This window comes from Myotis davidii, unplaced genomic scaffold, assembly GCF_000327345.1.
Source record: "Myotis davidii unplaced genomic scaffold, ASM32734v1 scaffold309, whole genome shotgun sequence".
In the NCBI taxonomy this organism is placed as follows: domain Eukaryota; kingdom Metazoa; phylum Chordata; class Mammalia; order Chiroptera; family Vespertilionidae; genus Myotis; species Myotis davidii.
In genome coordinates this window covers 5,026,900-5,047,980 of record NW_006383013.1, presented here as the reverse complement: position 1 = coordinate 5,047,980, position 21,081 = coordinate 5,026,900, and the positions used below count along the sequence as shown (strand labels likewise).

The following is a 21,081-nucleotide window of genomic DNA, read 5'->3' as shown; positions in this document are numbered from 1 at the left end:
ATAAACGCATTTTTTTCTCTTTTGTTGTACTTTTTGTTTTTGATCCTTTTTTAATCAAATAAACTCATAAAAATCTTTACAGGTTTGGACTTTTCTTACATTGACAGAATTGAGGTTTTAGATGTGCCATATGGTTTTTGTAGGCTTTCCGGGCCTTTTCTGAAATTCACGTCTTTTAGAGACTTTTAAAATCTCTTAAAACTTTTAAAGTCAACCTTTATAAACTTTTGAACAATAATAGATACAGAGGCAGAGCTGCCTCAAACAGATTGTCAAACTGCAGCGGGAAGGCCAGGGAGGGTTGGGGGGCAGGAGGTAGCGGGGTAAGAGATCAACCAAAGGACTTGTATGCATGCATATAAGCATAACCAATGGACATAAGACACTGGGGGATAGGGGAGGCTAGGGGACTGTCTAGGGCGGGAGGAAAAAACAGACACATATGTAATACCCTTTGCAATTAAAAAAAAAAGCCTCTGCAATTCTTCACTATCAGCTATTGCCTACCTGTCCTCATCTAGGATACCATGAGACTGGCTTTACATGTACATTTAGCATCCTGATGCCTCCTAGAATTTTATATTGCTTACTAGATGCCCCGTGCACAAAATTCATGTGCTGGGGTGGGGGTGAGGGTGACACTCATCCAAGCCTGCACCCTCTCGCAATCCAGGACCCCTCAGGGGATGTCCAACTGTGGATCAGTCCTAAATTGGCAGTCGGACATCCCTCTTGCAATCTGGGACAGCTGACTCCTAACCAATTGACCAATTGCCTGCCTGCCTGACAGATCACCCCTAACCACTCTATCTGACTGCTTCATCAGCCCTAACCACTCCTCAGCCTGCCTGATTGTCCCTAACCACTCTGCATGCCTGCCTGATCACTCCTAACTGCCTCTGCTTTGGCCCCCGCTGCCAAGGCTTCATCCGGACAGACATCTGGAAGTACGTCCGGGAGGATGTCCAGAAGATAGTTTGGCTATCTGGTCTAATTAGCATATTACACTTTTATTATTATAGATGCTAAAATCTCAGAGATCTGCTCAGAGTTTATTCATTATTTAGGAAAATAAAATGTAGTGTTTGTTTTGTTTGTTCTTTTACTTTTAAAAAATTTTAACTGAAGAAAAGTACCAATAACATAAAGTGATCCATGATTGAAAGCTCACTATAGGTCAGGAGTTATACAAGAGTTTTTTATACATCATCTCATAATGTATAATAAAAAACTAACTTATTTTAATTACTGTTTTTTTTTTCCAGTCTGTTAGTTCTAGGTAAGCCAAGGTCAATCACAGTATCCCCAAAATGCAGCACCTTGCCTGGCACATACAAAACACTCGATTTCATTATACTGGACTAGAGGCCCAGTAAACAAAATTTGTGCACGGGGTGGGGAGGTTCCCCTCAGCCCAGCCTGCACCCTCTCCAATCCAGGACCCCTCAGCCTGCTTGTTCAGTCGTTTGGTGGTCCCTCACTGCCCCCCATGGCAGCCTGATCAGCCCACACAGCCTGTTGCTCAGTCATTTGGTTGTGCCTCACTAATCCCCCTGCTAGCGTTGTTGCCCTACTTAACCTGTTCTGTCATCCATTCAGTTGTCTTGGATGTGATGGCCCCTGGTCCTCTCTCTCTCTCTATATATATATATCTCATAACTTAAATTCTCTTAATCCTAATTTTTCTAAATTCATTTTATATATGAATTGAGGATTCTCAAACATGACTATCATAAGTTAATAGTTAAAGTGTCACTGGTGTAAGTGATAAATGACAGAGATATAGCCACTTGTCCTCTGCTTCTCCTAAGTCTCTACCAGCCATAACATACTTTCTACACACGTTGTCAACTTGGTTTTTATGATGACATTATTGTATATTTCATCTTCTCACTGAAATTATCTTTCTGATTTTAAGAAATCAAAATCTTTAAAATGGTTTTATTTGTATATGTGTTTTTAGGTTTCCAGTTAACTTGGTGGTAGCAGCTACTCATCTTCACTCAATCTGGCTGTACCCACATTAAGATCTTGGTTCTAGCAATGACTCTTTGGGGCTCTAGTAATCCTCATGTATAGGGCCAAGCCATGGGCGCTTCATCTGGAGCCCACAGTGGGGCTCTAACCCCTCTCAGACCAAGCCTGCCCAGAGAGGTGTGCTCTGCTGCTTCTTCTTCTTGTTTGTTCTTTCCCTTCTTCTCCTTCTCTTCCCCACTCTCTTCTTCCTCTTTCTCCTCTACCCCCTGCTCTCTTTTCTCTTCCCCTTTCCCTTCTTCTTTTGGAAAGCTGGTAGGTTTCCATTTTCCATGGCTCATACCATTGAAGAAGGAACTCCAGGGCATAGTGGATTACACTTTTCCCACTGAGTAGAGAGTCCTTTGCAACATTATACCCAAGGGCAACAGAGGCACAATGCATCACCTTGTGACACTGTATAGGGATATAATGTCTTACAATGAGAGACCAGGAAGCTGCAGAAGTCCACTTATTCTATTGCCCTAACCAGGCCTCTCTTAGAAGAAAATGGTCCTCCACTATGTGCTAAAAGGACACTCCAAAAATCTCAATTGTGGATCTGATTGATTCAGAAAAAATGCTTTTGGTCAGATAAAATAGGAATTTGTTTGTAGAAACAGTGCCCACAGACTTTTTAAAAACACTCAAAATGAGATTCTACTTTTAACTTTAAAACATATTCTTTCTTTCATTATTTGTTTTTCTCTGATGAAGTCATCACCTTCTGGATTTCATCAAGCAAATTACCTCTCAACATGCGTGCAGTCCTTTGCTGCTAATAAACAACTTCTGTATTCTTTATTTCATTTGAACCTCCAGAAAACCATGTAACATAAACTTTTGGGGGCTCATTTAAAAGAAGGGGCGAGGTATCTTACTCCAAGCCAAATAGCTAACTGGTTACTGACAGAAATGAGACTCAATCCAAATCTTTCCATTTAAATTTAAGTACATTTTCCCACTATAGCACATTGCCTCTCAAAACCAAGTGTGGAATCAAAGTAAACAGAGTTAGATAGAAATATCTTGGGAATAATAGAGACCTGAGAAACACACCAAGCCCCATGCAGGCAGCTGCTTTGGGTCCAGTTTTAACAAGCAGTATCTTCATGGAATCCCCATTTCCATTGCCTTCTCCTACCTTCTCCTCCAACTCTGCTGGGACTGAGGGCTAAGCTGGGAGCTGCAGATGGGATCCCCAGCAGGCCCTCTCTGCAGAAGGGCCTAGTGATCTGGAAAAGTTCCTAAGCCCAGAAAACTCAAAGAGGCGTTTTCACTGAGAACAAAATATGGGAAAGAGACACAGAGCCAACATGCAGTGTGCAGCACAAGGTGGAAAAGGGAAATTGTGTCTGTTGGTCATTTTGTGGTTTTCCTGTCCTTTCCCTCTTTATTTGTTTCACTAACCTCAGAAATACCAACATTCCTCTTTATTCTTCCACATAAGCCCCAAAATCCAGTCCCTGAATCAAACCCAGTCTGTCGCTGGTCAAATGGAGAGTTGAATCTAAGCTACCAGCCACCTCAGCTCACCGAGGAGGAATCCCACAGGTGGTGAGGGTTCCCTGTAAATAGTCTCCACAGAGATGGGCCGATGAAGCTTCCAGGACAACTATTTACAGATGCAACAAATGTGACAAACAGACCATTTATCATTTTCAGCTCTGCTCCCCTTGTGCTCCAGGAGTCTCTTCAAATGCTATAAATTATGGAAAAACAATATTATGCCAAACAAACTTAATACATTTCCGATTTCCCTGAACATGACCTTGAGAGGATACTACTAGCCTTTTTTGGGGGGAGTGAGTGCAGTTTTGGAAGGAGAACACTTTGCCATTATGAAAGGGTGGTCAGGCTGGACAGCATCCTTGGTGTCCTCTTACCTTGTTTTATGTAAGTATCTACATTGTAATTCCAAAGGGAAACCATTGGGGAAGGTTAGAGATTCTGATCAAACAAAACAGGTGCACTGGACCCATAAATTGTCACTCTTCTGAAAGGCTCATAATTTAAAAAACGAATTCAAGAGAATTTACTCTAAATTACACACAGGGAGAAAGAAATTAATAGGATTTCATTTTTACACTCCGCAGTAACTATATATAAAAGAGCTAATGATGTCCAGTTCTCCTCGACCTTCTCTTCTGTAAGTGGTGAAGGGAGGTTGTTGAGAGATTCATGACAGTGATTGCAGATGCTTCATGGTAATCCTTCCTCTGGTCCTATTCAACTTTTTCCCTATTGTATGAATGAAAGTGAGTTTAACATGACACACCCCATAGAACCTCGATAGGAGTCAGTGGGTAGATGTCACTTGCAAGTAATAGCAGCTGCTCTCCAAATAATAAGCTGGTTAATTTATCAACAATAGATTTCAATGCAGAAAACTTATATTTGAAGTACAAATATTTTTAAAATCACATCCCTCTGCTTTAAGGTACTCTCCTCCCTCCCACATAATTTCAGTACATTCACACATATTTCAAAAAACATCGTTGTGCCTTTGCCAAACATATTTTATCAGTAATTTCATTAATATTATTGCTGACACAGAAAATAGTGCATCAAGGAAATCGGAACCAAAATTGAAGAAATGTAAACTAATTTGAAGTGAACCATATCTAAATTATTTGATCTCTTGGCCTTCTCTAATCTTTTAACCAGTTAACTGCCATGTGTCCAAAAAGGAAACCATCCCCATATGCTACGATATTTTGAATGCAATTGCATCTATAGACACTTATGGCATAAAAAGGGTTAAACAAACAAACCTCAAATTCTGTGAGAGCTGCAGACCTTAGCCTGGTGTGAGAAGGATCATAGAATAAGACTGAATCCTTTAATCAGTAAATGATTCAAGGACCTACAGTAGAATATGAATTTAACAAAATATCTATTTTCCTAAAGAGCCTTTAATGGGTGGGGATTTCAGGGTGACAAAGGAAAAGAAAGAAGAAATTTCAAGTGTGAAAGCGAGGATAGTGTGTATAGACCAAGTATAATAGATGGACAGCCTACATCTATCCACAAAGCCCCATTTCTGCACAGTTGTTAGACATGGCTAGTGGAAACCACAACTCCTACCTGCTGGATGTGCTGGCTGCCCTCACGGACCTTTGCAAAGCTTGAAGTGAGAGAGAGAGGCACTGAGAGCTGCCAGGCAAGGGGAAGCCCATTTGCCATTACTGCTTGCGGGGAGGGCTCCAGGACAGGCAGGTCTCTTCAGGAATGAGAGCTCAGCTCAAGGTCAGACTCCCTGGTGTCCCTGGAACAGCATTTTCTCTTCCTCCAAATGAGCTAACTTGGGGTAACCAGGGTTTATTCCAATGACACTGTTACTGCTACTCAAAGCACTGCAGGAATTGCTTGCAATACTTTGTTTTTTTGAGCAACTTACTGGCTTTACAATCAATCAGAAATCACACCAAAGTACTCCTGGTTGTTTCCACACCTAAGACCCACACTGGAAAAATGCAACTTTGTCCACATGTGACCCCCTGCTGAGCACATCTGTAGAGAGTCTGTCCTCTCTCCCCCAGGCCCACTTTCTTTTCTCCCCTGTCCCTGTGATCTGCCCTGCTTTCATCTCCTCTTCATACCTACCATCATTTTTTTCTCTCCCACCACTGGGTTTCTATCCTCCTAGGCAAACTGCAAGGGAGGATTATACCTTTCATCTCCTGCCCAACCCTTTCTGCTTTCATTAATGCCATTACCTTTTTTCCTTTGGAGTAATTTTCTTTAGTGCAAGGAAACAAACTTGTGTTCAATAAACAAATATACCTTTTACAGATTGTAAAAGTCATATAAATTATCTTGGTATGTATTTATGGCTTCACTTCCCTGATGCATCTATATAAATGTCCAACACAAGACCCTGATTTTGTGATCAAGTCTTTTGATCTTCTACTTGGATTCCTTGTCCTACCCACTCTGGACTCAGTGTGTATCACACATTCTTCACATCTTCATGAGGAAGTTTGCAGCCAGAGGCAGAGGTCACACAAGTAGTGCCTACAGCCCAATTTTTATAGATAACTTTTCATTGGAATACAGTCATGCACAATTTTTAATCTCTGATAGACACCAGAGATAATCTATTAGTAAATTAAAAAATGGTTTAAACTTACTAGACCAAAAAAGCAGCCCCATGCTCAAGATAGTCACCAACATTGCAGGTTCATTCCAGAACAAATTGGTTTCTCCATATCATGGGGTCTCTTCCTTTTCTCTAAAATGTATCAAATGATAGCCTTTTCTACCCCAAACTCTGAAGCACAGACAATCTGTTTGGATTTTCTAGAATGTTTAAGCAATGGCAGCATCACTGGAATAAGTCCATAGTACCCAAGTGGGTACTATACATTTTGAAGTACAATTTCTTGTGTTTTTGCTTGTAAAATGTTAAAATGGAATGTATGCATCCTCCTGGAAGTTCCCCAAATCCTCACATCCATTTTATAAAAACAGTGCCCATTGCAAGTCAACTTTCAAATAAGAAAACATTTCTCTTAAAAGTGAGGATACTCTACAAAACACATGGGAGAAATGGACTAACTGGTAGCCCATTATCTCTTTCAAAAAAGATGCTCATGGTTGTGCCAAATCATATTTTTCTTAGTAAGTCACACTGAACGAGAAAGGAAGATAAATCTCCAGAAAAATGCAAGTGAAGTGAGCTGGTAATAATCGCCTAGTTATTGCTGCCATGAAATACTCATTAAGTTATACGCAGCATAAATCTCACCGAGTTGTGTAAATTATGGTGGTTCTTAAAGGCCAAATAAAGATAAACCCTCTTAACCATGGCTGCCTCTATCTGTGCTCCTTGACATGGCTTTTTAACTTGCTTTAGCTCAGGCTCATAGTATCTTATGGTTCCTGAAGCATCTAAGAAAGCATTCGAATTCCACAGCAAATTCAAGACCCCTCTTGCACATTTTGAGAGAGATGGAAACATCAATGATAAGAGAGAATCATTGATCACCTGCTTCATGTACATCTCCCACTGGGGATTGAGTCTGCAACCTGGGCATGTGCCCTGACCAGAAATTGAATCATGACATTTTGGTTCGTTAGTTGATGCTCAACCACTGAGCCATGCTGGAGAGGCAAGGTCATCATTTCTAACCGGCCCCTCCCTGAACTTCTATACAGAGTTTTGCCCTGTCTGGCTCCAGAAACCAGACAGGCTTCTAGCTCAAGCTTTAGCCTTCAAGATTCTCCTATTTCTGAGAATTTTAGAAGAGCAGGGGCTGGAGATGGGCCCTGCCCCAAGGGATGAGCTTGATGCTATGGTATCAGCCAGGTAGCCACCTCTATTGGGAAACCAACAGTGCATGCAAAGAGCCCCAGAAAATGTTTCTTTTCCTCCTTTTTGGAGGTTGGTGCTAATCCCCAGTTGATCTTTCCTCTTAACTGCACCCCCTCCCCGCTATTTAAACCAGATTCTTATTGCTCCAAATTAAATCCATTTTTTTCTAGCCTTGTCACTGCTAACTAATGAGAACAATTCCTCTCTGTGCTCTTGGTGGCTGCACTCTGGGTACTTATGGATGAGAATCATATCCTCCGTTAGCCTACTTTCTTAACTGCAGACTGCACAGGTGATAAAATGGGTTAATTGTTGCTATAAAAATATTTTCTACCCTCATAACGAAGTAATTTTTCCTCCAAATCATTTTAATTTCTTAAAATTGCACTGTGTTCTTAATGATCTGCAATGACTGAGGGTGCAGTCCTATTGGGCTTATATACACAAGCAAAATGTTGAATGCACAATACACATGAATACACCGATTCTTGGTCACTGTGCTGTTTTCTTTCGGCCCCACCCACTCTGGCCTCAGTTTTTATCACACACTCTATACATCTCCAAGAGGAAGTTTGCAGCCTAGAGCAGGGTCACCAAAGTACAGCCAGCTGTCTGTCTTAATAAATACAATTTGTATTGGAGAAGTCACATACACTTTTAAAAAATATTGTGCCTACAGCTGCTTTGCCTTTACATGGCTATATGACCCCCAAAGGCCAAAATATTTACTAGCTGGCTCTTTATAAAAAAATACAAAAAACTTTGCTGGCCCTCCACCCTAGGAGATCATGAACATTCAAATTGGCATTGCTACTTGTACCAGGTTAAGATGAACCACACCAGGTAAAAATCTATCCTTTTTACACCTGAGCCATCTGCTGAAAGTTTCCTGAGATTGCCAAACCACACAGTTAGGGAGGGAGTCAAAATGGGAAGAGTTTTAAAACTTGTATCCCTGAGGCACCCTAGGGCAATAATGGTTTTGAGAAGAGAATGAGACTAAATGCAGAAACCATCCCTTGGATAGAATACCAACACCTACATAGGGGATTTTTATAGGCACATGTCTCTTTGCTGTGTCTAACTATAATTTCTACTACATTTATCTGGCTCCCCAACTCAGCCCACCAGGAGGACAAGAAAATTCAGACGAAGGCCCGGCACTCACTATGTGAAGCTGGAGGAAGTCTCCGAGGCCAGGAGCGCTGTCAATGCGAACCAGGATGCCATCCTTCACAGTGGTGCTGAAGCCCACGGCCAGGCGGTCCGAGCGCGTGCTGGGCCTGTCGTTGGCTGGCCAGGTGTAGAGAATGAGGCCTCCGCTATTCCCAAAGATGTAGGTTGCGCCAGCTGCAAAAACAAGGAGAGAGGGAGTCATCAGGGCATCCAATCATGTGTTGCCAGATGTGGGCACACAGTTGAGCCTCTGCAGACAGCTGTGGAGGGGACACGCCCCCAAGTACCAGGATTTGGTGCCCAGGAGGGATGACATCCAAAGCCTCCAATGGTGGGCTGTCACCTTGAATTAAAGATGCAGGCAAAACAAATTAATAACAGAGCAGATGTCAGGGAGCAACATTCCGAACATCTTCTGTTCCTGCTGCCTCGGGACGGAGGGCAATTGATATGCTGTGTCTGAGAGTTTAGGGACGTGTGACAACCAACTTTTCTGTCCTTCTCAAGAGCAGGATTAATTTCCCATCTTTGCCACGACAGACAACAGACAGAAAAGGAGTGCCCGCATCTCTTAGCAATCTGGGTATTCTAGTCAGTGGGGCTGGGAGCCGTTCCTGAGACACCTCAGGAAACTGAGGGAAAACCTAGAGGGTCCAAAGCCATCATTCCTTTCATGTTGTTGCCGGGAGCCGGTCCATCCTTGCTGTTTCAAGGGACCTGGCATATATGGCATACTGTTCTTAATATATTTGCTCACCTTCTTGGCACTATGTGTTTTAACCAAAGTCACCTCTCCGAGAAAGGTTGTTTCCCCAGGTAGAGATTTTCCCCTGAAGTTAGGGAGGGAATAAAACCCCTTCACTAAGTGCCAGGCGGGTAATTAATCTCTTTAACTACAAACAATCATGCTCAAGCTACATAATCTTTACTCCCTGGAATGGAGATAAGAAACGCCCTAGCTGTTAGAATAGAGATTGATAGGATTGAGTCAACTGGTATAAATACAGATGTAACAAGACAACAAGAGACAGAACTTAGAAGACAGAATCTAGAGACAGAGCCTATCCAGAGAACATGGCAAAAGATCCTGGACAGAACCTGGCTACAGAACTGGGTTGGAGAACCTAGACAGAACCTGGCTGAAGAACCTGGCTACAGAACCTGGCGACCGAACCTGGCTAGAGAACCTAGCGAGAAAACATGGCTACAAAACCTGGCTGGAGAACCTGGAGAACCTGGCTGAAGAACCTAGCAAGAGAAAATGGACATAGAACCTGGCTGGAGATCCTGCATAGAACCAGGCGAGAGAACCCAACTATGCTGATGAACTGAATGCTGCCTCCGTGTCATTCCTTCTTCACCGACTCTGTCCACACCTTTGGGGACCCCTGGACCTGCTGGGGTTGGGCCCCAGCAATGTGTGGACCTCTACCACCCACAGAGAAGAAAGCTGGCGCCTCAGGAAACCAACTATGTGACTAAAAGTGTTTGCCGATCTCACTGTATTGTTGCTATTTAACAGATGATAAAAATTAATCCCAGAGGACTCTGAAAAATTAACTTTAGTATTTTCACCTAGCAGTGGTGTTTATCTGCTATGATAGAACAGTTTCCACCTCCTTTTCCAAAAGGAGATATAGGAGACAGAAAATCTCAGTATAATGAGAAGTGGTGTTGTTAATTATGACTAGTAGGTTTATCAGTGTATTTCCTACTATTTCCTATTATTACTTGTGTTTTGCTATTGCTAGTTACAAACCCATGGGTTTGTAAGAAGATATCAATTTAAACATACTTAGAAAGCAAGCAGGAAAGAAAATAAAGAAATCATTTGCATCTCATAAATTGAAAACATCTGTTTTTATAAAACAAGTTTTTGAATATGAATTTGGGAAAAAGCATTTAAGTTTGGTAGCCAGAATAGACTACATGCTTGCAATTTCCATGCTTGTGTGTATGTTACCCACAAAAGGCGCTTCCATATGTTACTTATCTCCAAGTTCAAAGACCATTTGGCACCAGATTGTCTTGTATGTTTCCCACTGAACACGGCTCAATCCTTGAAACTATTTTAAAGCGACATTAGACAAGCACTCAGATATCTTTAGCATTCACTAAAAATCATAAGCCTTGATCCACATTGAGTTTACAGAGGATATTGGGTTGAATGATACTGTTTGAAGAAGAAATGAGTTTGCAGTTCATTTTTAAATAATAAAATAAATTGCCATGAGGCTAGAAATAGGAGAATATGTCATATATCATCATTTTTTAAGCTCTAAGCCACATTATATTCTGAGGCATATAAAATCTAATTTATTATTTATCGAAAGTCACTATACTGGTTGCTCCGATATGCTCATTTTTTATATTACACATAACATAACATCATTTTCCTTTTATGAACTTCTCAATCTTTAGTGGACAGCGTCTGAAAAGCCCTTCAGGCCTCTGGAGAATTTGGGACTGTGATATGGAAAGTTTATGGTTAATTCCATATGCAAAGTAACGTTTGCTCTTCACCATCCACAAACTCTTTCAAAGCTTCTTAAAATTAGAAATATGTGTATAGTCATTTACCCTTGGTATCGTTCCATCTGTGCAGAATTTAAATAATTCCCTTTCTGTGGATGATTACAAATATCATCACCGCTACCTTTAATCTTTATATGGAAAACTGAAGGTTATTCAGTGATTAATATATAGAAGCACCAAAAATGCAAATCAGCCTGTGACATTTTGTGGCAATTTATAAAACCATACCCTATTCTATCCTAAACATATAGTGGATTCTGCTATACAGATAAACCCATCAGGACATCCAAAGCCCCAAGGGTGGGCTGTCACCTTGAATTAAAGATGCAGGCAAAACAAATTATTTTGTCACTATGAAAAGAACTCATCAAAAGTTAATAACAGTGATAGATACATGATGCTTTATAGTTTGCAAATCCCTTTCAAATTCAGGAACTGGATCTTCCCAGCTGTTTTATGGGCAATCTCATGTGTTAACACTGTTTGGGAACGCAGATCCAAATATCTGACTTAATTAAGTGGCACCTCCTTTAAGTCTCCAGCTTAACCTTCCTGCCTCTGAAAGCCTATCTTTACCATCTGCCAATCATAGCTGAATATAATAGCACAAAAAACTATCCCAATGATGCAACCTTGACTGTACTTCATCCTTTTCATATATTCTCCTAAGACTAAAATGGAACAAAAGCAAAGCCATAGCCCCCAAATCTGGCCTGTTTTCAAAAGGTAGTCTGGTCTTCTTACTAAAAAAATAACATTACAAACCTTCTATTCTGGTTATATTACTCCCCCACTGCCCTATTCCAGAATTCTCAACATAAAGAGGAAGAACACTTTAAAAGATAACTATATAACCCCTTATATATAGCGGTTAGGAGGTCACCAGGGCTTCAACTTTTAAGTAAGCAAAGAACGAAACCTCACAATGACAATCTTAGGCTAAGCAGATATAAAATAACTTAAAATTATTTTAATTGCTTCTGTTATTCTGAATTTAAGATTTCACTATGTTAGATAATTCTAACTTTGCAGATAAAAAAGGGTGTAAAGATAAAAAAATTCTTAGCATATGAAATATTTTGCTCTGTAGAAATAAACATTAAAATATGTATTCTTGATACTGAATTTGCTAGAAAGGGTGATAAAGTCCAATGTTGGCTTTAGAGGAAGTTAATAGTTGCAACTTTCAATCTGATAGCTTGTCATATTTTTTCTCCTCATTTAGCTTTGCTATCTTGAATGGTTTTTAAATATAAATACAAGCTTTCATTTAATTTAATATAAAATGCCTATAGTCCCAGGGGGAGCATGAAATTATTTTGGTTTACGTTTCCAAATTAAAAAGTTAATTTTGTTATTTTTAAATGTGGATTGCAAATCAACTTTTGGGGAACATTGCAGGAACTATAAGAACCTTCCTTAATCCATTAAAGATTTTCATTTCTAAGCCATGCAGTGCCACATCACACGTTTTCTCCCCCGAGCCTAGTAGTTCTGATTGCTGGTTTCTTTCTGTGCTTATATGCCAATGCTAAAATCATACTACATATATTCATAATCTCAGCCATGTAAATTTCCTGCTTGCTGGCAAAAAGTGGTCAATTCAGTTGAAGAAAAAATTACTATAGTTGCATTTGGCCACTTAACATTGCAGGATTTTCAAGCTTGAAGGCAGCTGAGGCTGCTTTTCTGAATTCCAACCACCACTTTTTCAGAAATGAAATCTCCACTGTCACCATTAACCAAGATAAAGTATATACACTCCATCTTCAAACAGTAAACAAGTATGACATGTTATTTAGCACACAGCTTCTTTTGTCTCAAAAGGACCAAAAGAATACTTTGACTTATTGCTTTCATAATTGGCTAGCTGTTTACTGGGATGGGAGCTGATGGTGGTTTTGATAGAGCGGATTGGGGGTATATTTACATTTTGGTGTGTGTTCTGTGTGTGTGTGTCGGGGGGGGGGTCAAAGGGGAGAAAAGGGAAGAACAGCCTCCAGTGAAATCATGGAAGAGTCTGAGGAGTGGTTTCATGTATTTACACAAGCTGATTAAGTAGATGATCTATGATTTCTCAAAGAAGAATGAAGAAAAAAATGTCTTCCAGTTCATGCATTTCCCCAATAAATAGTTCTTAAATTTGTGGTGTATATTACTGCTTGTTTTACCAGAATCACATTTAATTGTTGATGGCAACTCAACTTTTCCTTATTCAGGATCTCTTGGATAATTCTATTTATGTTGTTTGGACTTATAACCCTCATTGCCTTCTCATTATGACATTGTTTCTACATCTATTACCCTATATAAATATCATATTACCTTTTGGGTATATTAATAATAGGAATAGAATCAGAGTCCTGTTTAAGATTTATATTAGATATAAAATAATCTATACGTGTGTGTATATATATATATATATATATATATATATCTGAAATTGATTTATTATTTCCCCCACCAAATATTTACAGATAAATGGCTCCAGAGAAGCATATAAATATAATGCTTTAGTGTGTGTGTGTGTGTGTGTGTGTGTGTGTGTGTGTGTGTGTGTGTTTAAACTTAAAGCATATTAGCTCTCCCTGAAATAGTTTTCAGGTGGTGTGAAAATGAAACAAGTTGGAAGCATCTCCCAGGGGAAGTCTTAGAGTGTGAAATTCAAAAAGAACTAGAACATTTACTCGTGGGCAGTGTCACAGGTAGAATAATAAATTAAGTAATAACATAAGTATCTCTTAGTGTGAACACCACCTGGAAGAGAAGCTAGGATAAGAAAGAGGTGTCCAACTCCTTCTCCAGTGCTATCTGAACATTGCCTAAGAACTTAGAATAAAATATCATGACACTAAGTATATGTCTGTCTTCCTTTATCATTTCAGGTTCTTATTCCTTATTTCCATTTTATTAAGCTTTCATCGACCTTATCCCTTTTGTGTTCTTTAAATTGGTAAATTCTTTTGAAAAATAAGTGGACTATCAATGACAAAATTTATTATGTTGGTAAGTAGTTATTGCTATTAAAACTATCTTTACTTTATATCAATCACTATATAGCTAATAAAACCAAAATGGAAAGACTGTTAAACTAACAAATATTTTTTCTGACAAATGGAGGCATAAAGCTCAAGGATCTCATTATAGCTAATATCCTAAAGAATATAGTTTCTTGATTTACTTACTCTGTTATGTGCCCTCCACACACACATACACAATCCCCTGATTGTGTTGGGCTGATTATAATAGTAGGGCCTTATACTGTCATAGCATTGAATGGTTTTCAAATTTCTTTCTTTGGGAGTATCTCATTTGAATACTTCTTCCCCCAATGCCATTGACATATTAAAGGCAAATTTGTTACTCTTTTAGTAAAAAGAAGAAAGAAAGAAAGAAAGAAAGGAAGGAAGGAAGGAAGGAAGGAAGGAAGGAAGGAAGGAAGGAAGGAATGAAGGAAGGAAGGAAGGAAGAAAGAAAGGAAGGAAGAAAGAAAGGAAGGAAGAAAGAGAAGGCTCAAAGAGATTAAACAAAAAAGTGGTGATACTAAGAGTAGAGCCAGAGCTTCCTTTCTTGACTCTGCCCTCTTCTCCCCTCAGCAGGCTGTCCTGCTGGCACTGAAGATGAAGTTTCCCTAAAGAAATCCATGGAGACCAAGAGCACACAAGGCGGGGGGGTGGGGAGGGTGAATAACAGATGGGAAAACTGTGAACAACTAAACCTCTGTATTACAGAGGGAGCCACGAGGGAGTACTAGGTAGGTGATAAGTGATACAGATTTTACAAACAGCCCTGCAGTGCATTTATTGAATTGATGGTTTATTGTGATCTATTTTGCCTACTCTAAATTTAAAAAAAAAAATAAACACCAAAACTGTTGATAAGGTAGCCGTAAATAAAGCAGAACAGAAGGGACCGAACATTAAGAAAGAGATCCCTTCAGTTTTAAAGAACATCCTTTATTTTTGGCAAAGAAATGATCAGATTTACTGCTTAGGTAGTGGAGAAACTGACAACATTGCCTAAGAATTAGGTAAATCACTGGGGATAGCCTAGCCCCATTTCTTAAACCAGGCTCAGGCAGCGTGAGGACTCCCTCAGCATGGGAAGATTTCTTCTTCTCTCTGGAGGAAGGAATAACTGAAAATAAAAAGCACTAAGACAGAAACACCACCACCAACAACAAAACAGAGACAACATTTCAGAGCATATCCCAATATTCTAGAAGAAAGGTTTCAACTCAAAGACTTCCCAACAGAATCGGTATAAAATCTGCTTGATAATACTGAACTCAAACTTGTGCACAGAATGAAACCATTATATATTTTTCCAATGTCAAAGTTTCCATAGGAGCTGGTGGGTGAGGAAAAGAGTATACAGCCAATAATATTCTGCCTATTCACCCAATTTCTTATATGAATATAATTAAAAGGCCACTGTTACTTAATTCTGGTGATAAATAGCATTAAAAAAAGATTCTTCTTGGATAATTATATGTAGTGTGCACCCCTGTTCTTGCTAATATGCTTGGTGGGATTGTTTGATGGGAATGGAATGGATTTTCCAGGGAGTCTGAGAGGAACTGAATAATTGTGCTATTTCCAATTCTGATACCAACTATTCAGACCACTCATTGCTGGGATTCCTTACATACACAGGTACTCCTCCAAAGTAGGAGTAAAATAAAATTACACACAGATTCTGGGCACTTTCAGGAGTACTGAACTACACACACATCATGACCCTTTCTGAGTCTAAGAGGTAATGATATTTTCAGAAACATATTTCAGCAGAAAACATTTCAAAAAGTTATTTTTACTCATCAGATTCAGGATTCTTCCACTAGGAAAAAGAAGGTGATTAGTGATAAAGAATAAGATGTTTTCTACATTGAAGTTGATCTAAATATAAAGCTTGAAGGGACACACTTAAATTCCCTTTTGCTTAAAATAATTATCATAAGCTCATTGTTTTTCCTTGGGAGCAATTATTTCTTTCACAAGCCTTTGGTAACAGTTAGCAATACTTCTTATACTACTAATGTTAATTCTAATATTAACACTCATACTAGCTATGTGGATGGATAATTTATCATACTGGGATGGGCAAAAGTAGGTTTATAGTTGTTCATATGTAAAAAGACAAGTAATATAAATAAATAATACTATAACTAATAAATATTTGTTTATTTGTCTTTTTTTCATACAAATAAACCTATGTTTGCCCATCCTTGTATATTAATGCTATATTAAAGTATGTGGTATAACATTTCAAATTCCTATAACTTTCACTTTAGCTATTGTTGTTGTATTAGTTTGTTAGGGCTGCCATAACAAGGTACAACAGGTTGGGTGGCTTAAACAGCAGAATTTATTTCCTCGCACTTCTGGAGGCTAGAATTCCGAGATCAAGGTGTCAGCAAGCTTGGTTTCCGCTAAGGCAGTGGTTCTCAACCATCCTAATGCCGCGACCCTTTAATACAGTTCCTCATGTTGTGGTGACTCCCAACCATAAAATTATTTTCATTGCTTCTTCATAACTGTAATTTTGCTACTGTTATGAATCGTAACGTAAATATCTGGTATGCAGGATGTATTTTCATTGTTACAAATTGAACATAATTAAAGCATAGTGATTAATCACAAAACAATATGTAATTATATATTTAATATGTGTTTTCCGATGGTCGTAGGCGACTCCTGTGAAAGGGTCATTCGACCCCCAAAGGGGTCAAGACTCACAGGTTGAGAACTGCTTCTCTAAGGCCTCACTGCTTGGCTTGAAAATGTCTGTCTTCTCCCTGTGCCCTGATATGGCCTACCGCCTATACCCATCTGTGCCCTCATTTTCTCTTTTCATAAGTTCACCAGTCATACTGGGTTAGAGCCCATCATAATGTTCTCATTTTAACTTAATTACCTCATTGGAGATGCTATTTCCAAATACAGTTACATCTTGAGGTACTGGTGGTTATGATGACAACATATGAATTTGGGGGGACACAATTCATCCTGAAGCAGTCACTATTCCAATTTTAAAGGTGAGGGAAACTATAGAATGACTTGCTCAAGATCTAATGGCATCAGAAAATTAATTCAGTAATGTCTAACACAATGATGTATATTATTTTTATTATACCAAGTTGTACCCCTAATAAGCTTACCTTTTACTTCAACCTGTATATCTGTGCGGGAGTGGAGGCAATGATGGAGAGAGGTAAGACAGAAACAAGATGAAAAGTCTGTTCCTTCATATAGAAATGGTATGGAACAGACTTACCTTTATTTTATTTAAAAGACAGTGGTTTAATGTGAGGTTGGTCTCTATAAAATATATGAAGCAAGGCCAGACAATGGTGACTTCTGATTAATTACACCCCCTAATAAAATTCAAAATTCTAAAGGATGGGCTCTGATGACATTTATTTCAGAAATCATCTGAAATATATTTAATTTTTAAATAAATGACACTTAGTTTCATTTTTAACCCAAGCTAGTTTCTTACATAGCAAAACAAAATAAATTCTAGGAAGTTGCACAGTATTCAGGTTTAAGAACATAAATATTGTTTTATTGTCAAACAAAAGGAAAGTATGAAGCCCTTCTTACTATGAGCTCCTGGAGGACAGGGCTGTTTAATTTTCTCTCTATCAACACTATGAATGCTCAGGAAATAAGTGTTGTTGAGTTAATCAATAAAACTTGGCTCACCTACACTTTCATATCTTCACAGTGTCATTCAAGTGCCTGTCCATCAATCCATTTCAGCTTTTTGTCATTTCATCTCAATGTGGAAATAGTTTATAAGTACCCATCTATTAGGGTTCACAACATCTCCTATGATGGAGCAGAACACAGCTTCCAACTTATAAAAGAAATGTAACCACCATAACTGGTTTAGCTCAGTGGATAGAGCGTCGGACTGCGGACTGAAGGGTCCCAGGTTCCATTCCAGTCAAGGGCATGTAACTTGGTTGCAGGCACATCCCCAGTGGGGAGTGTGCAGGAGGTGGCTGATCGATGTTTCTCTCTCATCGATGTTTCTAAGTCTCTGTCCCTCTCTCTCTCTCTCTCCCTTCCTCTATGTAAAAAATCAATTAAAATATTTTTAAAAAATAAAGAAATGTAACCACAATGACTACTAAATAATTTTTCTTTGGTGAATTTTTGACAGGCTCAGATAATAAAACCACACCCATTTTAATCAAATTGTTTTATGTTACCCCTCCCTTCCTAAATCACATTGCACAATCTCTTTTTCTCTCTCTTACACACACACACACACACACACACAATGCATTTAATGTTCTATTTTACAGACATCAACTAAGTACGAAGACCATACATTCATTGGTCCTTATAAATGAATGAAAATAAAAATGATTGTATAATTACTAATCAGTCTTCTCTTTAGCATTTATTTTAAACTCAGTTCTTCTATGTATCTCATGGGATATAGAATTAAGGGAAGCTTCAGAGCATATTCATCTGCCTATTTTTATTCCACAGGTTGAAATACCTTTTCTAATAAGAGCAATCAAGAGATTTCTAAGTACTGAATATTTTCTGAAAAAAAAAAGAAGAGTAGTTGCTTATTTCCAGTACTTTGATTTAAATGCCTGATATCTATATATACAGACTTCCCACTTTCAAGGGCCCAGGGTCTATAAGCAGATGACTTTGGTATATTTGTGACTCTAATTCATAAAACACTACTGGAAAAGTGGACTAATATTTTTAAGGGAAATGACTCTTGCTTCTATGACACACATATTAGGCAAAAGAGAGAAACTTCAACTATTGTGGCCCATTCTCTTATTCTATAACAATCACTTATCTTTACTGTGCCTCAGTTTCCCCATGATTAAGAAGTTAATAATACCTCTCTTACCCATTTCAAAGAGTTGGAGTAAGGATCAAACAACTATCATGTACACAATAGAGAATTCTAGAAATTGTTCAGTATTTCCATTTTATGGTGATCACCTTAAAGAGAAGAAATTCCCGAAAGTTTTGGTACTTGCAGGATACCTTTATTATTCTATATGCCCTGCATATCCTCCTTCTTTGCTTAAAAAAATCAAGCTTCTTCCAATGGAAATTACCATTTTCTCCCATTCCAATCATGTGATTTGAATGAAAATTGCCAACCCCTTAACTGATTTCTTTTCTTTTTAATACATTGTATTGTTTTTTTTTTTGTTGTTGTTTGTTTTTTTGGTTTTTTTTTGTTTTGTTTTGTTTTGTTTTTTTCCGAGAGGAAGGGAGAGGGATAGAGAGTTAGAAACATCGATGGGAGAGAAACATCGATCAGCTGCCTCCTACACACCTCCTACTGGGGTTGTGCCTGCAACCAAGGTACATGCCCTTGACCGGAATCAAACCTGGGACCTTTCAGTCCATAGGCTGACGCTCTATCCACTGAGTCAAACTGGTTAGGGTGATTTTTTTTTATACATACAGCTTGTTTGGCTAAGGTGTGGAAATTAACTCAAGTTGGACCAATCAGAGCAGTTCACTGAATTTTTATGTAACTTGGACCCAGAAGAGCACTCCATCAATTCCTGTCTGATAGAAAGGTACATACACAACTGCATGGCCACATTTCTCACCATGGGGAAGAAACTGTGAGAAAAAGAAATCTTGACTCAAAGTGTGAAGTCAAACTGATGAGTCAAGAGTTTGACACAGAGAAAAATCTTATTTTTTGACTACTTGGTTTTAATGGTCTATGTGTTGTGAAGTTACCTTTGTCTATATATATTCACCACAATACATTTAGTCAACATCCATCACATCGCATAGTTATAATTTCATTTTTGCATTGAGAATTTTTAAGATTTACTCTCTTAGCAACAATGCAGTATGATTAACTAGAGTTACCATGCTACATATTGTATCCCTAAAACTTATAATATAGTCATTGTGTTATTTGCCCAAATTTGAAAACTCTGAATCAGTATCAACTCCTTTCTCAACTATTTTAATTGGTTGCATAATATTCCACAGGTGATGGGCTTTAACTTAGCAATTCTCTCCTGTTGAGCCCTTAGGTTGTTTGTTTGATCAGTGGGTACAACTTGGGGTGATGGGTGCAATTTGATTTAAGAAGACAGAATATGTGGCTGAATAAAGAACATCAATTTCCTTCACTGAGTAGATGGACAAGTATCACGTAATTTTTTTAAAAAATCCACAAAAAACAGCTTCCAATCCAAGTGCACATGGGCAATGTCTGAATCTCTCACATGATTGACTTAGTTAGAAGGCCTAATATAGAAAAACATAGTTTATCTGCTTAATGTATATAACATTTCCATTCTTCAATTAAAATAAATCTCCAGGAGTATTAGGCCAAATTGTTTTGTTCTTCTTAAAACAAAGATCGTCTATAGCCAACAGTCACATAAGGGACCCAAATGGATCAAAGTCAGTTCTTGGTGGTCAAAGATATTTTTCATTGTTCATATAACGAAACTTTATCCCTCACCCCTTATTAATGAACAAAGCCATCTTTGCATTATTATATAATATTTTGGAATTAGTTTACAGTTTACTTTTAAAAACTGATTCCCTCTGAATACGTAAGTTCCTCCTAATTTTTTTAATCTTTTATCAACTTCAAAGGCTCAATTTATAGCTTCTATTTTCTTCCTTTATTATTTTAACGAGATAATTGCCCTTTGCTAATGTTTAGTGATTCTCATCCCAGTTTCCTAATTAAATATATTTCAAACACATCCTCCATCTCAGTCTCTCTGTCTTCCCTCAGCACATCCCAACCCCTTAAAAATATGCCTATTTCTCAGGTCCCGATGATAACAGCAATTTTATAGGGAAATTCGTGCACTGGGTGTGTGTGTGGGGGGGAGTGTCCCTCAGTCCAGCCTGTCCCCTCTCACATACTGGGAGCCCTCAGGCGTTGACCCCCATCACCCTCCAATCGCAGGATTGGCCCCCAGCCCAGGCCTGATGCCTCTGGGCCAGACATCAGGCCTGGGCAGGGGACCCCCAGACCCCTCCGATTGCTGGCTCTGCCCCTTG

The 21,081-nt window shown here is 38.8% G+C and overlaps 1 protein-coding gene across 21 annotated transcripts in view; it reads right to left on the bottom strand.

Annotated features, from left to right (window-relative positions):
* NRXN3 (neurexin 3) overlaps window positions 1-21,081 on the bottom strand; it is a 1,555,579-nt gene that overhangs the window by 351,006 nt on the left and 1,183,492 nt on the right. For all 21 annotated transcript variants that reach the window (XR_001512329.1, XR_001512328.1, XR_001512327.1 and 18 more), the window contains one exon: window positions 8,499-8,680. Coding sequence is in view for 16 of the 21 variants with exons in the window: in XM_006778842.2 (XP_006778905.1) it covers window positions 8,499-8,680 (182 nt within the window). In the remaining 5 variants the exon portion in view is untranslated. The remainder of the gene's footprint in view (window positions 1-8,498; window positions 8,681-21,081) is intronic.